We start from the raw sequence: 20,985 nt of genomic DNA on the forward strand, positions 1-20,985 counted from the left end.
TAATCTTATTTCTTTCATATTTATGTCATGAAAATGAAGAGATGATTTGATTATCAGGATTTTATGTGCATATTTTGAGGTTGTATTTTCACATTTTGTCTTTATGCAGTATTATGTTATAATTGTGTCAAGTTCTCAAAAGACACCACAGCGATGTGACTCTTCAATTATGCCACGACCTGTTCTTCATTATTCCTAACATGAACATTTAATCATGACAGCTGTTCCCAATGGCCTCTTAATAAGTCAATAAAACACTGACCTTGATATTAACACCTGAACAGCCATTACAAATGCTAATTTGCTTCCATTAAGCTATTATCCTTAATTGATGAAAATCTGTTGACAGTGTTATCACTGACACCAACACTGACATCATAACAGATCTATTTCACAGCAACAGAAAAATCCTTCGTACATAACACACGCTTCCCAAGAGATAGATGATGAGGTAGTGGTAAAAACAATTTTAGCTTTTTCAACTAAACTGCTTGCATCATAACTTCTTTTCTGCATCCTTTGTTTGATAATCAGATTCACAGTAGACCAAATTGGCTAAGTTCAGTTAATTGTGTGACTTCACATTGACATATGACAGCTGAATACACTTATTTATACAAATGCACTTACCTCTTTTATCTCTTTGAGATAACTGTCTTTGTAGCTTGCTTTGCTCTTGCTGCAGTTCTTGAGAAAGTGTTGTAAATTTCTTCAAGAGCTGCTGAAGTTCCGAGCTGCTGCTTGCTGGTAGATGAGGGATAGAATACACAGGTCCATCATCATCACTTATTGCTCCTGCGTAAGTTTCATAATCCGAGGCAAATCCTCGAGAGTCTACTGGACGAGGGTGTGTGTACAAAATTTCAGAGTCAGAGTTATAACATTCTGGAGATCTGCTTCGTAGCAATCTTCCATATCTAGATTTGGAATGTAACAAATCCCTCAATCTCTCCTGAGATCTTCTGTCCTCATGAAAGCCCCTATATGACACATTCACATAATCCCTATAAGACTGAGCATATGGGGATTCACTACTATATATTCCTGTACTGTCATCTGACAAACTAGATCTCCCTGGGGGCATATGAGGAGAAATAGGTGCTGTTTTGGATGGCGACTTTGGTGGTTGTCTCCTTCCAAATCCATCTGGAATGAGATACTTTAGATATTCCCTATCTCCTGAAAACCCATGCTGTCCCAGCATTGTTGAAGATGGACTGAGATATGAACCTGGACTTTCCAACATACCCTCCCCTTCCACAACTCCTCCTGAAGCGCCCCCTACAAACAGTCTATCCCTGGTTCCCGAGTCACCACTCCCATGACTCCGAGGCAGGGAACCATCACTTGAATTACCACTATCCATTGATTCATCAGGTAACAACCTGGCCTCAGCTCTTTGAGGAGAAATAAAAATACTGGCATAGCGAGATGAGGTAGGCTTCTCAGGTAAGGGTTCTCTTTTGGTAGCAAAGTCTGCTGAGTAAAATGGATGCTGAGCATAAGATTCAAAGGCATCTGGGCACTTTTCTGTCATCTCTAACTGTGACGCTGAAGATGACCTTCCCTTTTTAAGAACAACAATGGGAAGTTCCTCATCCTTTTCTGTAAGTGCTAGAGATGGACAGGATTTGTTCTTATTGCAATTCCTTCGAGTCCTGATTGTAAGCACTAACTTCTTAGGAATTGACATTAATATAACCACATCGTCGAGAGACATTTTGCCCACTTTCACATTATTAACAGTTAAAATCTCATCTCCTACATGGAGAAGACCATTACTTTCAGCGACTGTTCCCATCTGAATTCTAGAAATGAAAACACCATCCTGTCTGTCAAACCCATTTCCCTCTCTTATGTAGAAGCCTAGTGTCTGACCAGGTCTCTTTATAATCTCCACTGTCTGAACCACAAAAGAATCGTCAAGAACCTCCATACTTTTTATTCCCATTTCAAACGCTCCATTGGAAGTTTTGGATTTAGCACCATGGTTAGAATCAGTAGTTTTTGGTGTAGTATCTCCCTTACTTGCGTCAGTGCTGGCGGTACCTACATGCCGCGAGTGAGTGGTTCCGTGTGAAGTCTTGTTGTCTTCACCGCTGTGTCGGCTGCTACTCGCCGGCTCTGGTCCACCTTGCGTCAATCGCTCATGTCGTTTTTCTTCGGCTAGTCCTTTTTCTCGTGGTGATTTATACCTGTCAGGACTCTGTGCCATCGACTCCTCTTCCTCCTAAAAACAAGCGGAGAAGAAAATGAGCATGACAGAGCCCACAGAATATCCTGAATTAATTTTACATTGCTACCTCAATCAATATTCCGCCATTGCTGTCAGGTCAAGGGTCAAATACTACCTTCCGGACTCGATCACAAAAGAGTATTGCCAGGGAGGTAACTCTCATGTCCCCTGCGACAGGTGCTCTTTCTCTTACAGGTGGACAAATAGCATTCGTACATACCGATGGATATTTGTAGCTAATGCTGGACCTGATGTGGGTCATTTCGTACATAGACGCTGATCTTATATGTCTCAGACCAGTGATTACCTTCATTTTATCGACAATACCTCAGTTTCACTCATGGACACTACCTATGACAGCTGTTGATCCTAGGCCGACTTGAGAGAGAGTTCACATAGAAATATGATTGACATTTTAACTGCAAATTGTAGTCTATTATAGTCAAGACACACACGAAACGTGTTTTTCATCATGTTTAGAGCCCTCCCCAGAAAATGCATTCACGTGTCAACGCCTTGATTAATTCCATAATAAGTGACTTGTATCTTCTACTTATATACAGCAGGTTGGAAAGTCGTTCAGTTTTGTCCAATGGCTATGAATTATCATACACAGTGCACACCCATTTTGTCTCACCTTAAAAGCATGCGACTTATACATTACATACTGGCGCCGCAGTGTTATTATAACCAAGTAATGTAGTCTCAAACTAATCAAATTATTGTTATACTCACGTCTAAGGGAAAGAAATAGAACATAGAGACACTGGAGCCCCGCACGCATGCACGCGCACACACACATACATACCTTGATTTGGATGATATTAGGAAATCAGTGATGATCATAGTTAATGCCTGCGAGTAAATGTCAGTCGTCCCTCATTGACAGATGTCGTGGTGTAATTTATTGAACAGGTGAGTCAAGAATCTGGGCTGAGTATTAAACAAGTGAAGACTCGACAATTGCAAGGCCAAAGTGACCACATTGAGAAAGCCACCATGCATCACAACTGTTGAGCTATTCAGCTATACACTCACAGTTTACGCACCTATCACTCAATAACTATGATTTAATACATTTGTATACCTGATGGTCCACGGTTATTTTTATTGGGCGTTTTTTTCATATTTCGGAAATGGGGGCATTATTTCTGTGAAGGGCGCTGAAGGTCAATTTCTTAACGACATATAATAATGTTTCGGCAAATATTCATGGGAGGTTCGCCAATCAAATTGTCATCGAGTAAAATTTGTCTGCCTTGGGCGAATTGTCAGTCTCCCATTATCACTCTGGAGGTTACCGTTGGTTGCCTAGGAGACAAAGGGGATCAATCGAAAATTTCGGTGCGGTTTGGTCACTTCCGTTTTGTGTCGTATGGCATCTCGGCTCAGTCACCAATTTTCACAAGCCGCTGGCATATACAAAACTGCTACGAACTTTCGATATTGATTAAATCACAAAGTTCATTGATATAGTACACTCTGCTCCCATTGGAATTTCTATTTTCAGCTTACTTTTCCAATCATATGCCTAAGTAACATATCTTCTAGGAAAGACGTTTAGGTCAATCAAAATATCAAATGTAAAGTAGACTCACGTATACAAACGTCTGGGCATCGCCACGTCAAGACTATGTTTAGAAGTCTAGTTGTTAAATCAGGATAGGAACAATACACTAATCCAGTTTCCAGGTAGACGTGACAACTGTACAGAAACATCCTATAGAATATATGCTCTCATTTCCGCAGGTTTTGCTACAGAAATAACACTGTCCTGGCCCCTGAGATGCTGCACTGAGACCAGAGTCTGGCGCGCGTCTAATGTGACTTCAACCTATTGTTAGGGCGAGAACACTGTAAACTTACCCAGGGAGTAGGAGAGAGGGCAAGTCCCAGGGGGACCCTACACCGGTCGCTATAACATAGTGTATGTGCTCTATGTCCAGAACATCACACATGGATAGTGTACACTGTTACCTATACCTCCCTTGAGCTTAACTAGCCAGTAGACATGAAAGGAGTGTATTGATCTTCTATAAGACACACACATTTAGGCAAGCAACTCATCTATAATGGACTGGGGATCCTGGCGTCTAGAGGGGGGATTCTTCAGGTGGACGATGGAGACGGTTCCAACAACCACCGACCGCCATAATGGCTTTGTTCCAAACAACAGTTTTGTTATACAATGGGGATTTAAATTTGCTTTCCTTTCTATGTCCCAATGCCGCTTCCAGATTGATCGTGCAAGATACGAGGCCAGGAACTAGAAATAGGAAAATCGTTAAACCTCCAAGCGTACAATACAAACCGGGCCTTCGTTGCTCTGTCCTTGAACAGAAGCCAGTTCACGAAGTCCGGCGATAATGAGTGCTTCACAGCCTTATTGCTGTGGGAATGGGTGTCACGATTTTCTGAATAAGTCAATAGTGTAGAAGCATATTTACTTGATCTGCTGACTCCGTAATTTGTGTAGATGTTTGTTGACAAATGCTGATGTATGTAGTAATGTTTCGACCAGGGAATACACAACATACAGCATTAACATTATTTGTATGTAAAGGCTATAGGCCGGGTATGGTTGAGTGAATGAATAGCTGAAGTTAAACGTTACTTTACCACTGTAATACCAACACGGGCCAAAGAATGACCCTTGCACATTTCGCCAATGCATGGTATATGGATCTCGGTGAACTCGGGAGTGGGTGTTGACACTTTGCTTGTCTCGAACAAACAGTTCGGGTTATGAAAAAGGTTTTAACAAAAATATGTTTTAATGATCAAGTGATCGTGTTATTAATAATGATATCCAACACAACTTTACATAAAAACCGTACAGTTCAGAGATTAATAAGCTGCATTATTATGAGTGAGTGAGTAAGTATGATTTTACGCCGCTATTAATATTCCAGCAATATCACGGCTGGGGATAACAGAAATGGGTTTCACACATTGTACCCATGTGGGGAATCGAACCCGGGCCTTCAGCTTGACGAGCGAACGCTTTAACCACTAGGCTACCCGACTGCCCCGCATTATTAAGAGGATATGTCTTCATTTTTTATGGTTCAAACATATGACATATTTTTGCAATCAATACATGATAAAAGGCAATGTTTGATATACTCTGTGTATATGTCCTGCCTTCTTATACGGCGCAAATTACCATTAAAACCAACAAATCCATTTAGAGCACCTCTCTTGAAGTGTATGTCCCGGATAATTCATTAGTTGGAGGTGCTAATCCAGTAATCCCAGAATGCATCACGGCAACAAGAGAGCGACTCAACACAGCACTTTGAATATGTTCCGGCACGCTACTAACCTGACCGCAGCCACTGACGACATACTAGTCACTCTCGGGGAACAGCTTCGTGAGGGTAGAACTACTTGCTATCAATCGATAAGGACGAAGCGTAAGGTTCCACATCTGCTAGATCTAATCACACGTGTATGCACGTGCCCAGCTGGTCATTCCGATACACCGTGTAGCACGTGGGTCTAAGATTTATTGATAGGGCTATTACTTCAAAAAGCTTTCTATTCAAGAAAACATGAGCATACACATTGTTAAAGGTCATGCGGAAGGTCGTTCAACCATCGAGACATTCTAAGTACACCCATTAAGAGGGCTCATAGCACGTTCAATCAATGCAGTCTTCATTTAGTCTTTACAAGTGTCTACAACGACTTATGTTATCAAGATGAAGAGTTCAAATATCATATCATAATAATTTATGCTGGACCAGTTTAGCGGATGTTGCAGGAACATGGTTAATGAAGCCGACACGACTGTCGTTGACCCCAGTATGGGCTAGGTGTGACGTAGCTGGTCTGGCTATATACTGGGTGTTTAGACCGAGAGTAAGTACAGGATGAAACACATTAGCTATAATAACACTCCAGCCCAAGTTTACGGGTAATATTTACATTGACGCCTCTTCAAACTAGTTGTATAAAGTATGCCACGAAGAGCACCACTGCCCTGCAGGCAATCAGTCTATGATCTCCACGGCTTTGTGCGGCCCAGACAAACTGTAACTCATGCACAGGCTTTTTGTGTCAAAGATAACCAAAACTGAGACAAACTATCCATCATCCGCTTAGCCCGCCTATACAGCTCATCAGTCCAATGACGCAGGAGCTATGTCTTGCTACGTTAGATAAGCATCTGCTCTGGCAGAGCTGAGCCGGAGCTTTCTCTTCACCCCCATAAGCACAGTCGCCATTAAAGTGGAGTTTCTACGTCCCCAGCTGTGAACCATGCTCTCAACCTATGTTGTTCTTGTTACCATTGCCTCCTCGGGTGGCTCTACTGCGACAACGCATGTTACTCTTACTGCGTCTGTTACTCTTACTGCGTCTGTTACTCTTACTAATTATGTTACTCCTACTACGTATGTTACTCTTACTGCGTCTGTTACTCTTACTGCGTCTGTTACTCTTACTGCGTCTGTTACTCTTACTGCGTCTGTTACTCTTACTGCGAATGTTACTCTTACTAATTATGTTACTCCTACTACGTATGTTACTCTTACTGAGTACTACTACTACTACAACTACTACTACTACTACTACAACTACTACTACTACTACTACTACTACAACTACTACTACTACTACTACTACTACAGCAGATCTTACAAGTAGCTACTACTGCATATGTTACTACCGCTGCGTATGTTACTACTACTTCACAGGTTACAACCACCTGAATTGGGTACTACGGCACGGCACATGTTACTACTACTGCGTACGTAACTTCTACGTCTACATTTGTTGCTACTACTGTGTTTATGCAGGGTATGAAACTCCCAAAAATTTCAGCCAGACCACAGGACTGGTTAGCTGAAATACTTGCCAGCCCTGACCAAAACCTGCCTGCCCACTATAATCATATGTTTCTCAGGATAAGCTAACAGGGTTTCTTTTTGGTTACATTTTATCATTCATCTTTACATGTGAATTAATGCTTGTCATCGGGGAAATATTTAGAATATTTTCACATATGAAATATAACCCGACCGTCGGGCAGGGGGATTTGAAAATCTGGCAGCCCGAGTTGAAATCAACCCGTCTCGGACGGTCGGGCAGGCAGGTATTTCGAACACTGAAAGTTTATGTTACTTCTGCAAATGTTACTTATTGCAATTAACTTTTTCTACTGACTTTATTACTTCTCGTGAACATACTACAACTACGCATATACTTTCAAAACAGACATCTTTGGCCCTCGAATTTTGATCTTGGTCCATATGTGATTTTATCCATGGACCATTTAAAGACATGTGACAGGGCAAGGACAGCGGTACTCAGTGACAAGGACGGCACAACCCTCCACATTCATTGTATGTTCGTTTACAAAGCAAACACCCACACACGGTAGGCATTTATCATCCAAAACTGGCTCCCACAGGAGATATCGCTTGGGTGAGATCAAGCGATATATCTACACTTTATAGCTAAAATGGATAGAATTATCATAAAAACGCCCGCATGTTTTAGAAATGAGCGGGCCACTGTAACTTGATAATGCCCTCATATTAATTGACGACGGGCCATTATCACGCCCGTTGTTAGGTGACGTCATAGGATAGGGATAGGTGACGTAACATTCAATAGTGACGTCATCTGGTTTGTTCTATGACGTTTCCATATTTGTAAAAGGGGGTCAGTGACATTCGTGTTGATTGCAGTAAATGTTTCAAAATCGACATTGTTGTTTCTTTTTATTTGATAACAAATTCCATCCATTTTAGCTATAATAACGGTAACGCTATGTTTCAGGGCATTATCATTTGCAGAAGCCCTCGGTCTTTTCAACTGCCCTCCTTCGTCGGGCAGTTAATGGAAGACCTCGGGCTTCTACAAAGGATAATGCCCTGAAAAATAGCGTTACCCTTATAGTAGATATCGCTGCAATAAAATTGCATCACAATGCTTTGCAGACCATTGTGACGTCATTGTTACCATGACGTCACAATCAAATGACATCACTAATGGCTCTGCTACTGAAGCTGTAAGCAGTACTTTTTACACTTTAGACACTGCTTATTACTGTCTATAAACTGAAAAAGTTGGAAGAATGACGATGGATGATAAATAAAATCTCACCCTCGTGTCTTTTGATACCAAATATATCAACACTCGTTGATAAAAGTGGAAAAAACTCCCCAGCAAGCCTCGGTGTTTTTCCACTTTTATCAACTCGTGTTTATATATTTGATATCAAAAGACACTCGGGTGAGATTCTCTATATCTCAGACAGTGACTTGTTAAGCGTACCATTTCACAAAATTAATGCAAATGATCACACGATAGACATACATCTCCATGTCATCTGAAATCTGTCAATACCATATACAGCCAAGCATCCCCCACGTAATTGTTCAAGCATTGGCATTTCGACATTGGCGAACCTAGCGGCAAATTGGTCTGTCTTTTCAGGAATTTTGTCCCATGCTTGTCTAGGTCTACGGCACAAGAGGATCGACACATTCATTTCAAGTACGTTCACGTTCGTACACATGTTGTTAGTTGTCTGACTGGTAGCATACTACGCCTATTGAAAACGGACAAGGGAAATATACCAGGTATGACATTCCGTACATGTAGACAGGTTAGGGACCTTGGTGAATATATTGCAGACATTGATAAAATACTTACACGATGCTCTAAAAAGCAATGACATTATGTTCCATTGTACTGGCAGGACTTTTGGTACGAGTTATGGCAATAGGGTTAGTATAGCAAAGCGTTTCAAACATCTAATGCACTGGACGTAGACAAACCTTCTTCAGATGTTGATTTGTTGATTAGTTCTGTGTCAAAAGAGACTGAAAACAGCTACATAACCTCCAATTGTCAGCTTTCCTCTCACTATAGTTTGGTCTTTAATGTTTCGGGTAACACAAATAATTGTCAAAAGAATTGCTCATAATACGTTAACAGTAAAGGTTCAAGAGCAGAGCGTTAATGGGAAGTTGTTGTTTTTCCATTGTCTTTTTTTTCCAAATATTTTAAATATTGTTTACGACGGCCCAGCATGTCGAACTTAACATATAACTAACTCACATTAAGTCCCATTGCCACGCGCCGCAACAGCGAGGTCTCACTGTCTTAACATTCGAGAATAGGCCCTAGTCCACCATTAACTAGTAGACCACCATTAACTAGTAGGCCACCATTAACTAGAAGGCCACCATTTACTAGTCGACCACCATTAACTAGTAGACCACCATTAACTAGTAGATCACCATTAACTAGTAGACCACCATTAACTAGTAGATCACCATTAACTAGTAGACCACCATCAACTAGTAGACCATCATTAACTAGTAGACCACCATTAACTAGTAGACCACCATTAACTAGTAGATCACCATTAACTAGTAGACCACCATTAACTAGTAGACCACCATTAACTAGTAGACCACCATTAACTAGTAGATCACCATTAACAAGTAGACCACCATTAACTAGTAGACCACCATTAACTAGTAGACCACCATTAACTAGTCAACCACCATTAACTAGTAGATCACCATTAACTAGTAGACCACCAATAACTAGTAGACCACCACTAACTAGTAGATCACCATTAACTAGTAGACCACCAATAACTAGTAGACCACCATTAACTAGTAGATCACCAATAACTAGTAGACCACCATTAACTAGTAGACCACCATTAACTAGTCAACCACCATTAACTAGTAGATCACCATTAACAAGTAGACCATCATTAACCAGTAGACCACCATTAACTAGTAGGCCACCATTAACTAGTAGACCACATCTGTGCATAATTCTTGTCACTGATGCTAATTGGAAAAGTAGTGAAAACCTTATACGAAACCAAAGCTTCACTTTTATTTAACAAACACTCATATGTAACATGAGCGTAAGTGAGTGGGTTTGGTTTAATTTTAACAGTATTTGAGTTATATCACTTCGTGTCCACTTGGTGCGGGAGGAATGCGGGATCACGGGCATGGTGCTGACCAACCTAGAAACAGAATGGGCGAATCTAAGATTCAAACCCGCGACTGTAACTTTCAAATCCGCCCAAGGGACGCAACTCTGAACAGTGAACTGCGGCACCTTAGACGTCTGGCCACCCGTGCTATGTCCTATAATAAATGTGATCCTGAAACGGTCACTAGATCGGCTAATAACCAGGCGGCTAGTGGGTTGCCTTCATAACGACTACCTTTGTAGGAATACACCATTCCAAATACAACTTATAAGCACACAAACACGCACCAATGCACGCCTCTGTGCTTAAACGCATCTCAATGCTCTAACCGTCTCTGTTGGATGTTTATTGCCCCGAGGAAACAAATCCAAGAAATTCAGTTGTAAATTCCGACCTCTAACCGAAACAATAATGATTCATCTTCTGACATGACTTAGAGTGAAACGGCACAGGTTGCTATGGCAATGTGATGTAGGTTTTTGCACGAATGTCGCTGTGGTGACTCACAGCATATGTCAATTAAACGGTTGATTGGCACACGAGCTTGTCGTATGTCACCGAGAAGCAGTTCTCGGAGACTCACGCGCAGATGGTGACCTACGAGAATTACCTTACAAGGCTTCCGAGATAAGGGGAAACTAGGTTTCGACTCGCCATCTGTAGATATGGTGCCACACTATTGCAAAATAGGTACTTAACATATACCTATCACCGACGTGTCCTTGAAATCAGTTATGCTCGACATTGGTCACTGACCAAGGTCAGTAGGGACTTGGCAGTTACGCAGGAGGAATTTTTGTCCAAACAAATAGTTGTGGTGTTATTTTATATCACCTCTTTGACTGTCCGTCCGTTTGCACTGAACTCTCTCCTTCAGTAATATCAATATGATATATCCATCACATATTCTACATTCTCTCGGCTACAACAAAGTGGGATTTTCGTTTTGTAAATATCTAAATGGAAGCCGCAAAAGCACATTTAAAATAAGAAAGAAATCCTTTATTTTTACACCCATCTGTGTAATGAAGTGTACTATTTGTTAAAAAAACAAAACGGCGGATGTTCAAAGTAGTGTGTATGACATCAGTTAAATATCCAGCTTTGTCAAGCACTTTCCTGTTGCGCGTGTACGATTTAAATACAACCCCTATTCATATTCAAAGAAAATCACCAATCGAAGCATATATACAAGGTTTCTTGAGCATTGGTATGGACTTTGGTTGATGGTTGGTCAACATCACAAAGACATACACGTATGGGTCTTTTACACGAGCAAAGATTTGACTTCTTCTGTTGTTCTCAGAACATAAGTCTGTATTATGTAATGTATGAAAACTAAAAAACATACAATGTATGTAGAAACCAAACTTATTAAAGGTTATTAAATGAAATTAAACATCACCCTTGACATTCATAACGATGCTGGCATCACTTCTGCTTTGTATTGGTATACGATTTCTTAAGTGCAGTATCGATTTATTTGAATTCTTTTATATGGATTTCTTCAACAACTGTCAAATTTACACACGTATCGCAGCAAAAGAAAACCTGAGTAGATAGGCGAACACTGAGGTTTTGTGACAAAACAGGCGGTTTATCTTCACTCACGTTTCATATCACTTAATAAAGGTGAACTTCTGTACCTCTGTACGCTAGTGTAAATACATGCAGTAGTCATTACCGATAGTAAGTTTCTTTTGTTTCGCGTTTGTATTTTAAATATCCCTGCCTACTTTCATCTGGCAAATATTCAGTTTATGAAATGTGTTTCTTCTAAGAAACCATGTCACCTACATGAATTAAAAGTGGCTCCCTAACATCCACTTTGTTTTGAACAATTTGTTCCATTCAGCAGCATCTTTTTATGTAACAACACTTTACAGAGAAAACGGATCATTATCATGGAAATGAAACGCACATTCATTTTTTGAACAACAAATACGTATGTGGTCTTGGTATCACCCTTCATGGCCCCAACAGAATCCTTATCGACACTTTCGTCTCAGAGGGAACTAAAAATAACTCGATTTCTTTCGGTGTTGATAAGAATATTCCGATTAACGAGGCCTACTGGATCATTAAGAGTTGACTTCAATATCTGTGTGTGTACACCGAATTTACGTTTATACCTTTAAAAACGCCAAAAAACATGTTGAAGACATTTTTAGTAATAAATACATCAACAATAATAACTTCAGAGACTGCTTATTACATTATTTACGGACAAAAACTGTAGAAAACGGTACAAATCGTTGACATCATTCTGCGAAATAATACAAAACAAGCTCTGCCCATTCTATTATCAGCCAATCAGAAAACAGAAGTCCGTTAGTGGGCTTGGCCTAATTATTTTTTTCAAAAATAATTCCTTGGTTAGCCAATCAAATACCACGAAATCACTTGCAATGTATTCATCATTGGTTACCCTCATTTCTAGAGTATGTACTGTTCCGATACACACAACTCTCACACTCACAATTCGTACACTTTGAATTTACAACTTCTGACAATGACACAAAAATATGATTGTGAGTGGTCATTAACATAACGGGAAATAATATAGGAATAGCTCTTTCTTGCAGTATGTCTTGGAAATAACAGGAGTAGTCCCCCCTAATGACGCTCCCTCTCGTTGAGATCTCGCACTTCTTACGTGACAAGTAATTGCACTGTTCTCTCATCAACACTAGCTGCGCTGCGGAACCTTCTCATTGCTTTCATTCATGGCCATTCAGCCGGCCGGATGTTGTTAAACTTTAAACAAAATGAAGACAAGGGTCCGTAACGACCCAAAGCCTGTCTGTTTAAGGGATTAGTATGTCAGCACGATGCTCACATGTCCGACACGTTTGATGCATGGGCCCAGTGCCAGGTCGTGACAGTTGCTATCCACACAGTGATGCCATGCCGGGTATGGCGTGGCGATTACAGAACACGGAGCAGTGGATAGCCTAGTGGTTAAAACGTTCATTCGTCACGCTGCAAGCCCGGGTTCAATTCTCATTTCGGGCGTCCTCCGGGGTGATATTGCTTGAATATTGCTAAAAGCGGCGTAACCATACTCGCACTCACCGAACGCATAGGACTAGCACTCGATTGGAAGCTGTTCATTCGGAGTAGCTCGAGTACAATCGGAACAACAAGAGAACTCCACTCTGTATCTGGCAGCCGCAGCCGTATCATTCGACTTTGAGTGATGGAAATATTCACTAGCAATATAACATCTTAAAACCGAATGGGCTTACACAAACAGAGTCATATTTCATCCCAAGTCATCTGCGAGACAAGCTTGCCCACAAATGTGGCCTGCCTCATATCTACGGTACTGAGAGATTGTTATGGCGATCTTGCCGTCGATTTTCCAACAGTTGATGATATGTGTAGTATCTCGAAGGACGAGTCATTCTTGTAGAATCACAACCTAGTATCATTTGACACATGAGAACTGTCCAGACAAAAGTATTTGATTTAAACAGACATTGAACCTGTCCTCTTAAGCAACTTAGGTTGTAGGTTCTTTACAGGAGTGAGTGTCTTTAACGCCGCTTTCAACAATATTCCAGTTCTATCACGCCGTGTCAGCTTAATGTGGGAGGAAAGCCTGAGGTGATGCAGGTCTCAGACGTTTACCACTTTGGTGAAACCCACGAGCACGGATATGGTGCTGACAAACCCAGAACATAATAGGGGCGAACCGGGATTCGAACCCATAATCATAGGTTTCATTGCGTGCCCGGGGGACGAACTGCTGCGCCTTAGACGACAAGACCACCCGTGCCTCGGTGTGTTAGTGGAACCCTACAAACTTGGGCCTTGACCTTCCATATCATGACCAGACTTGACACGATGTCGGCGTCATGGAGACGCCAGGCCATTCTTTTATTTAGTCCAGTGACTCCTTAATACTTTTGAGATGACCATTTCGATACTAATCTAATTGATTTTGAATCGTTCTTTGACAAGGGCTTTTTTTAAATTCAGCTGTTGTTTCCGATAAGTTCTCCTCGAACTAGGCCCCAGGTATTGTGCCAAGCCCGTGACTTTATAGAATTACACATGCGTTATGATACAATAGCTGAATAACAATCCACAACGCATCCGGGATTGTGAACATGTTTGAATAACGGCCTACAGGTGCACATGTTCTAGCAAATGCATATATGCATGGTAAAACAAACCAATCACAATCGTCTCTCCGCCATCAACACAATAGCTCTACTGTACATGGGTGGGTATCAGATATCTTTATCGAAGGAGCTATCTATGTACATATGGAAATCGAGTTTGATAAAATCCATTTCAACAACTTTGGTAAACTGTATTGGCAGTCGGCACACTATCATGTTGTAGACAATGGACGCACAAGCAACAAGATAGTAGCACAAGCGCAGCTGTGAAACTTTGTAAATACATGATACACTGTGGTCAATACATAAAACTGACACTTCCATGATTGCGTTAAGAGTAAATCGAAAATCAAGAAACCCATAAAATATAAATATAAATAAAAAGTTTTTTTAAGAAAAAAAATAAATAATTGTTCCAGGATTCAGTGGACGACTTTGATTCAGTTGAAGACTATTTATTATATTTTGGTGGCTATCTTGTTTTCCCATTCACACCATTGTGATAATGTTGTACCCTTCACTCGTTGTACTGTAACAGGTTATACCATTCAGTGCTACACTGCCTGGTAATGGCCATACACTTATTGACGTGAATAATAATCATTTAATATAAAAACTTCAGTTAGCGTCTGAGAGAACAGGGATACACAGAGGTGTATTTTATGTAAAGCATGGGCTACTTTAAGCTGCAGAAATACCCCCCTTCATTTAAAAATGCTGACCTTCTCCCGAGAGCACATTGTTAATATTAACGTTAGGTTCTTCTCATTCACAGAGACGCTGAGGCTGACTGACAGCACTTTATATTTACATGGTGTGGATGGAAGTCATCGCGCGATCATTGATAGCAGCTTATATCAAACAGGGCATACCGATACTTCAATATTTGCCTCTTCAACGAAATAACAATAGATATCTATTGCAATGGCTGACATTTTGAACTTATGCAGTAAAGCATATCCCATTAGCGACAGGCTGAGATAGACCTGCTACGATCCGGGCAGGCAAACCATCCATCACGCCACAGTTTCAGTTGCCAGACCACGTCAATTTGCAGGCCAGGAACAATGAACGAGCCTGTAAAAGATTCTAATGTAACGTTTTTCTCCGATATATCAAGAAGGTGAAACCTCCATCGGTGGCCTCGGAGCAAGCGCCACAATGCATCAGCTGGGAAAGATAAGCTTCAGCCAGGAGAACCATCTTCCTCCCGCACTCACGGAGAAGCTTCTCTACCCCTACGATTTATGTTTCTCCTCTTATAAAGGAGAATAATTATTTTCCTCTAGTTTTTCAGGATCATCTGATATTTCCTGGCTAATGTTAGCTCTAAAAAACGAGGACTAACGGAAACCTAGATTAACGGGGCCATGACGAACGGAAGCCTGGATCAAACGGGGCATAAAAAAGAAGCCTGGATTAATGGGGTCATTGCTAACTTATGCCTCGATTAACGGTGACCAACGTAGGCCTTGATGAACAGGGTAATCATAAACTGAAGCCTGGAGGTCTGGAGTAATTGGGTCCCGAATGAGGGAGAATGACGATAACGGGGTCCGTAGTAACAGAATCCTGGGTTACGGGCTCGGCGTAACGAAAGCCTGGTTTACGGGCTCGGCGTAACGAAAGCCTGGGTTAACGGTCCTGATGAACGAAAGCCTGGGTTAAGTGTCTCGGACTAACAAAAAGCCGAGTTAACGGTCCAGACTAACGAAAGCCTTAGTTAACGGTCCGGACTAACGAAAACCTTAGTTAACGGTCCGGACTAACGAAAGCCTTAGTTAACGGTCCGGACTAACGAAAGCCTTAGTTAACGGTCCGGACTAACGAAAGCCTGAAATAACTGTCTCGGACTAACGAAAGTCTTGGTTAACGGTCCGGACTAACGAAAGTCTGAATTAACTGTCTCGGACTAACGAAAGTCTTGGTTAACGGTCCGGACTAACGAAAGCCTGAAATAACTGTCTCGGACTAACGAAAGTCTTGGTTAACGGTCCGGACTAACGAAAGTCTGTGTTAACGGTCCGGACTAACGAAAGTCTGAATTAACTGTCTCGGACTAACGAAAGTCTGGGTTAACGGTCCGGACTAACGAAAGCCTGAAATAACTGTCTCGGACTAACGAAAGTCTGGGTTAACGGTCCGGACTAACGAAAGTCTGTGTTAACGGGCCCGGACTGTGGAAAGCCTGGAATAACGAGTCCGGATTTAAAAGTTTTGGATCAATTGGCCCCGGAAACACGATGTTCCAATATTATCAAAGCGCCCACAGAAGTAGAAACATCAAGTACTGGCGGTAGAGCTTCAGCAGTGGTCCTATGGATCGAGAGAGTATTATGTCAAGTTGTATATGCACATGGATCGATGCTTTTCTTCCACTAGGAGTGAGATTTGATAACACGTAGATCCAGGTATAATTGACTCAGTCAACCACATAAAACTCATTACTGCAACTATCCATCTGCACGTATAAATCACGCTTCTAGTAGGTCTGAATCAACCTTGTGAGTACGTGTGTGATGCCATGTGCGCGCACCACTTCCGGTACACCCTCTTGTGAACTCATACAGAATTATACCGTTTAAAAACAAACGTGTCTTCATAAACCCATGTAACGAATCCACACTGAAATCATTCCGATGATAGTCCAGATTTGATCGCAACGGAATCACCCAGACAGCTGCTATTACCACACAGCAATCTAAAGCCCGCGCAAGGGCGCAGACATCATAATGAATAGATTTAGTTCTATAAGACCCACCCATTGTGTGTGCCTATGACCATCTGAAATGACAATGATCACCTGGTACTTCATTAATACCAGTGTGGCAAGTTCGGTACGAACTGTTGTGTGCAATCACAGTTTCTTCTATGCCTAGGATACAGGCGGTCAAGGTCTTAATATTGAGCTGATCTTGAGTGAAGCAGATTTGGTTGGATGCTAGCGGCAGTTGTGATGTCACACTCGGCTCATACACCTACGTCAATTGATAATCCCGACTCAATGAGAAAATCGAATATTTAACTTATTGATAGACGTTGGGCGTGCCGGTTTCCTGCTTGAAACACGGTCACACAATCGTTATGACTGTCTGCGTGGTGGTTTTAGGCATATGATCTGTACATGGAAACCACGCTGTTAGGTGAAACTATGTGTAGGGTTAAATGAAGTGACAGTACCGCGATATGGGTAAATAATTGGTTGATCACAAAGCTGGAAGCCATCCCCCAAAATACGAGAACGTCAACCAAATCAACCAACCATACATACACACGCACCAACCGTACATACACACGCACCAACCGTACATACACACGCACCAACCATACATACACACGCACCAACACATGCACGCTCACACCGCACGCAGCGATCATACATGCACACAGCACGTATAGACATGTGCAGATACAACAAGACATACACGCTGACACAAGGACACGAACAAAGATGCGCACTAATACAAGAAGACACGCACACAAGAACCAATTATCACCGTGCCTATAGTCATGGCCATTACTGGGATTTACTGAAAAGAAATAAGCTTGTTCCACCTTTTGATAAATAAGTAAATGAATAAATAAATGAATAAATAAATAAATAAATAAATAAATAAATAAATAAATAAATAAATAAATAAATAAATAAATAAATAAATAAATAAATAAATAAATAAATAAATAAATAAATTCCATCACGGGGATGAGTGAGTGAGTTATATCACGGCGTGTCAGCTTAATGTGGGAGGAAAGCCCAAAGTGATGCAGGTCTCAGACGTTTACCACTTCGGTGAAACCCACGAGCACGGGTATGGTGCTGACAAACCTAGAAACATAATAGGGGCGAACCTGGATTCGAACCCACAATCATAGGTGTCTGGTGCGCCCAAGGGACTCAGCTCTGCACAGCGATCGCGGCGCCTTAGACGACTGGGCAAACCGTTACCCCTCACGGGGATGAAGGACAATTACTTCTGCCTGTCGTCTGCTTCAGGTTTCGTGAGAATATTCAAGTTTAAGTATGACTGTATTACACCACTAAACACGTGGCATGGCGTGGTACGATGACGCCTCACACACCTGTCTGGACATATAACACACATTAACTTAACCACGACGATCCCATGGACATAGTCTCTCTGCATGGCCCATTTGCTGGAGATCCCGGCAATGTTACTGTGTTCTGTTATGGATCTAGTCATCTGGTGTGTCATCCTCTCATACAAGTTATCAAATATTTACACGGTGAAATTATGCTGAATCAACGATATTGATTGTAGATAGATGCAATGAGAATTAGCAATGCATTTCCTTACGAAGAATACCCTTAAGCTATTGCCAACAAAAACACATATGCCGGGACTCAAGTCAAGGCATGCAAGACTGGTAGATCGAGGGAGGTGTAAACATATTTTATCATAATTGTCACAAAAGTTTAGGACAGCGTGAAGATTTGTTTTGTTTCATAAAAAATCAGTCTCGACCACTCTATAACGTCTGCACTATGGTAACGTTTATTGAATGACGTCATTTGCTTGAGGGGCTTTGACATATGATATGTGTGTGACATTCTCAACGGATGTACAAAGTCCCACTCCTAAATTATTTAAAACATGATAGCGACAGGTTAAGGTGGAACTGTAAAAAACAAGGTAGCAGTGTTTTTCTAAATGCTGTTCTCGCCGTTATTACTACTGTCCTGAGCCTCGGCGGCACGTGCTCTACCAGTAGCGACTTGACGTACTTCTCCTTACCTTCTGGATGACTCATCGTCTGCCTCTATATCACGTGATCACAATAGCAGACGACACATTATTAGGAATCTCTTAAATCCTTGTTGATTCTCTTTGCAAAAATCCGGAAACAAATCCGAGAGTCTATAACGAGACTATATATTGAACGGGAGGTACCGAGCAGACGATGTCCTCTAACTCCTGGCAGAAAGACCTTGCGAGCTGGTTGCGAACTCAGTCTGCCGCAGAACCTCACCACACTACCTTTGCAGACTCATCAATAATTCCCACTCTGACTCAATGAAGATATGCTCAACTACAATACTTTGATGTTTTAGTCATTCCAGGCACAATGTATCCATTTCCATGAAAGTTCGAGGCACGTCACACATATCGTTTGGCTGACATTTTGACCTCCCGGCCTGGCTGCTCTTTCCATCTCTCTCATTGTAAGATCGAAGATTGTTCTGATGTTTTCATGAACTATTAATACTTCAAGTCATGCCCTGGATATTCAATAAAGTAAATATGTAACAACAGAATGTGTCTTCTGCTCGGGTGACGCACACGCATTGCAACATGGCAGAGACAAGCGCCGGCGCTCACGACACACATATATATGCAGGGCTGTTAAACCTTCATTAAATCGTTAGCTCTAAATAGACCTGGTAATTGTAAAGAGTCATTCTATCCAAGTCGATGTTAGCTTCCGTTTTGTAACGAATTCTTGTTGTGGAATCAGATTTACGTCACATTTCCTAGGTGTTTGGCAACAGAAAATCGATGTACTGACACACGCACACTCTCATAGATGAATGATTAAATTCAGTACTTACGAACAAAGCTGAGCTCGATAGGGAAAGTGATATATCTTCAGATGCATGCAATTAAACTAATTGTAACGGAGAAACCCCATAGAAATGATTCCCACATTAAATCAAAGGTCAAAACTTGTGGATGAAATATTAATAAGTATTGACAAATGACTCAATATTAAAACTGATATTTCAGGCAGCGGTTGGACGATCCACTGATGCGACAAGTGATGACATAGTTTGATAAAGATTCGATCATCATTTTCTATTCAGAGGGTTGCGGAAAAGGCACTGAAGTACATGAGGTTGTATGTCACTCGTTTCATCAATGTTTTACTTCGGTTCTTCAGCAAGAATAACACAGGATTCGGGAAAGTAGAATTGCAGAGACACCTAAACGAACTAAATTGATCGTTGTTTTTTTTGTAAACGGTCAAGAGCTGGCTGAAATTATCAGGGTTTTTTCAAATGGCAAGTTCCTCATAAAAATTGACTACAAAGTTAGTATTACTTTCAAATGTAAGTATATTGAAATGACTGTGTCACGTCGGATATCTCAAGTGTGTAATAATGCATCACACATTTGACATTCATTTTATTTTGCTTTTCTTTCACCTTGGAAAGAGGTCATTTGTGCTCAAGCGTAAGCTCAGCAGCTTAATTCTTGTCCTTAGATTAAAAAAAATGCAGCTTCAGTGTCCTGCACAAAGTGTCACAGAGATGATCAGTCACCAGTGTCGATGTCTAACCCCGTTTTTCTCAGTACATTATGTGTATCACAGCGCGTCAGCTTGTATACAGGGTAAACCACACATGACACAGGTCTTACACTTTAAAATTTGGGTGAAATCAAAGAGCACGGGTATGGCGCCTGACAAATGATCAGATTGACGTGAGATTCAAACTCACAAGCAAAGGATCTCAGGGAACTGCGTTTCCTGTACGGGTGTAACGGGGAACAGGCGTCAGGGTATTTTGGCTAGTTTCTTCATGGTAGTGCGGTTGTTGTAGGGAAGGTAGTGTGGCAGGTGTATTGAGGGTAGTCTGGCTGGAGTATTGAGGGTAGTGTGGCAGGTGTATTGAGGGTAGTGTG

At 41.3% G+C, this 20,985-nt stretch overlaps 1 protein-coding gene across 2 annotated transcripts in view; it reads right to left on the reverse strand.

Moving 5' to 3' along the window:
* LOC124115597 (rho GTPase-activating protein 100F-like) overlaps positions 1-20,985 on the reverse strand; it is a 133,837-nt gene that overhangs the window by 57,365 nt on the left and 55,487 nt on the right. The window contains exons 1-2 of one of the 2 annotated variants that reach the window (XM_046476650.2): positions 19,099-19,777; positions 631-2,230 (exon numbers count right to left, since the gene is read on the reverse strand). In XM_046476650.2, coding sequence (XP_046332606.1) covers positions 631-2,215 — 1,585 coding nt within the window. In that variant the 5' untranslated portion in view covers positions 2,216-2,230; positions 19,099-19,777. Of the gene's footprint in view, positions 1-630; positions 2,231-19,098; positions 19,778-20,985 lie in introns of those variants that run through there. The other variant, XM_046476649.2, reaches the window with a different exon arrangement.

Source organism: Haliotis rufescens, unplaced genomic scaffold, assembly GCF_023055435.1.
Source record: "Haliotis rufescens isolate VD_foot unplaced genomic scaffold, xgHalRufe1.0.p SCAF_2, whole genome shotgun sequence".
NCBI lineage: Eukaryota > Metazoa > Mollusca > Gastropoda > Lepetellida > Haliotidae > Haliotis > Haliotis rufescens.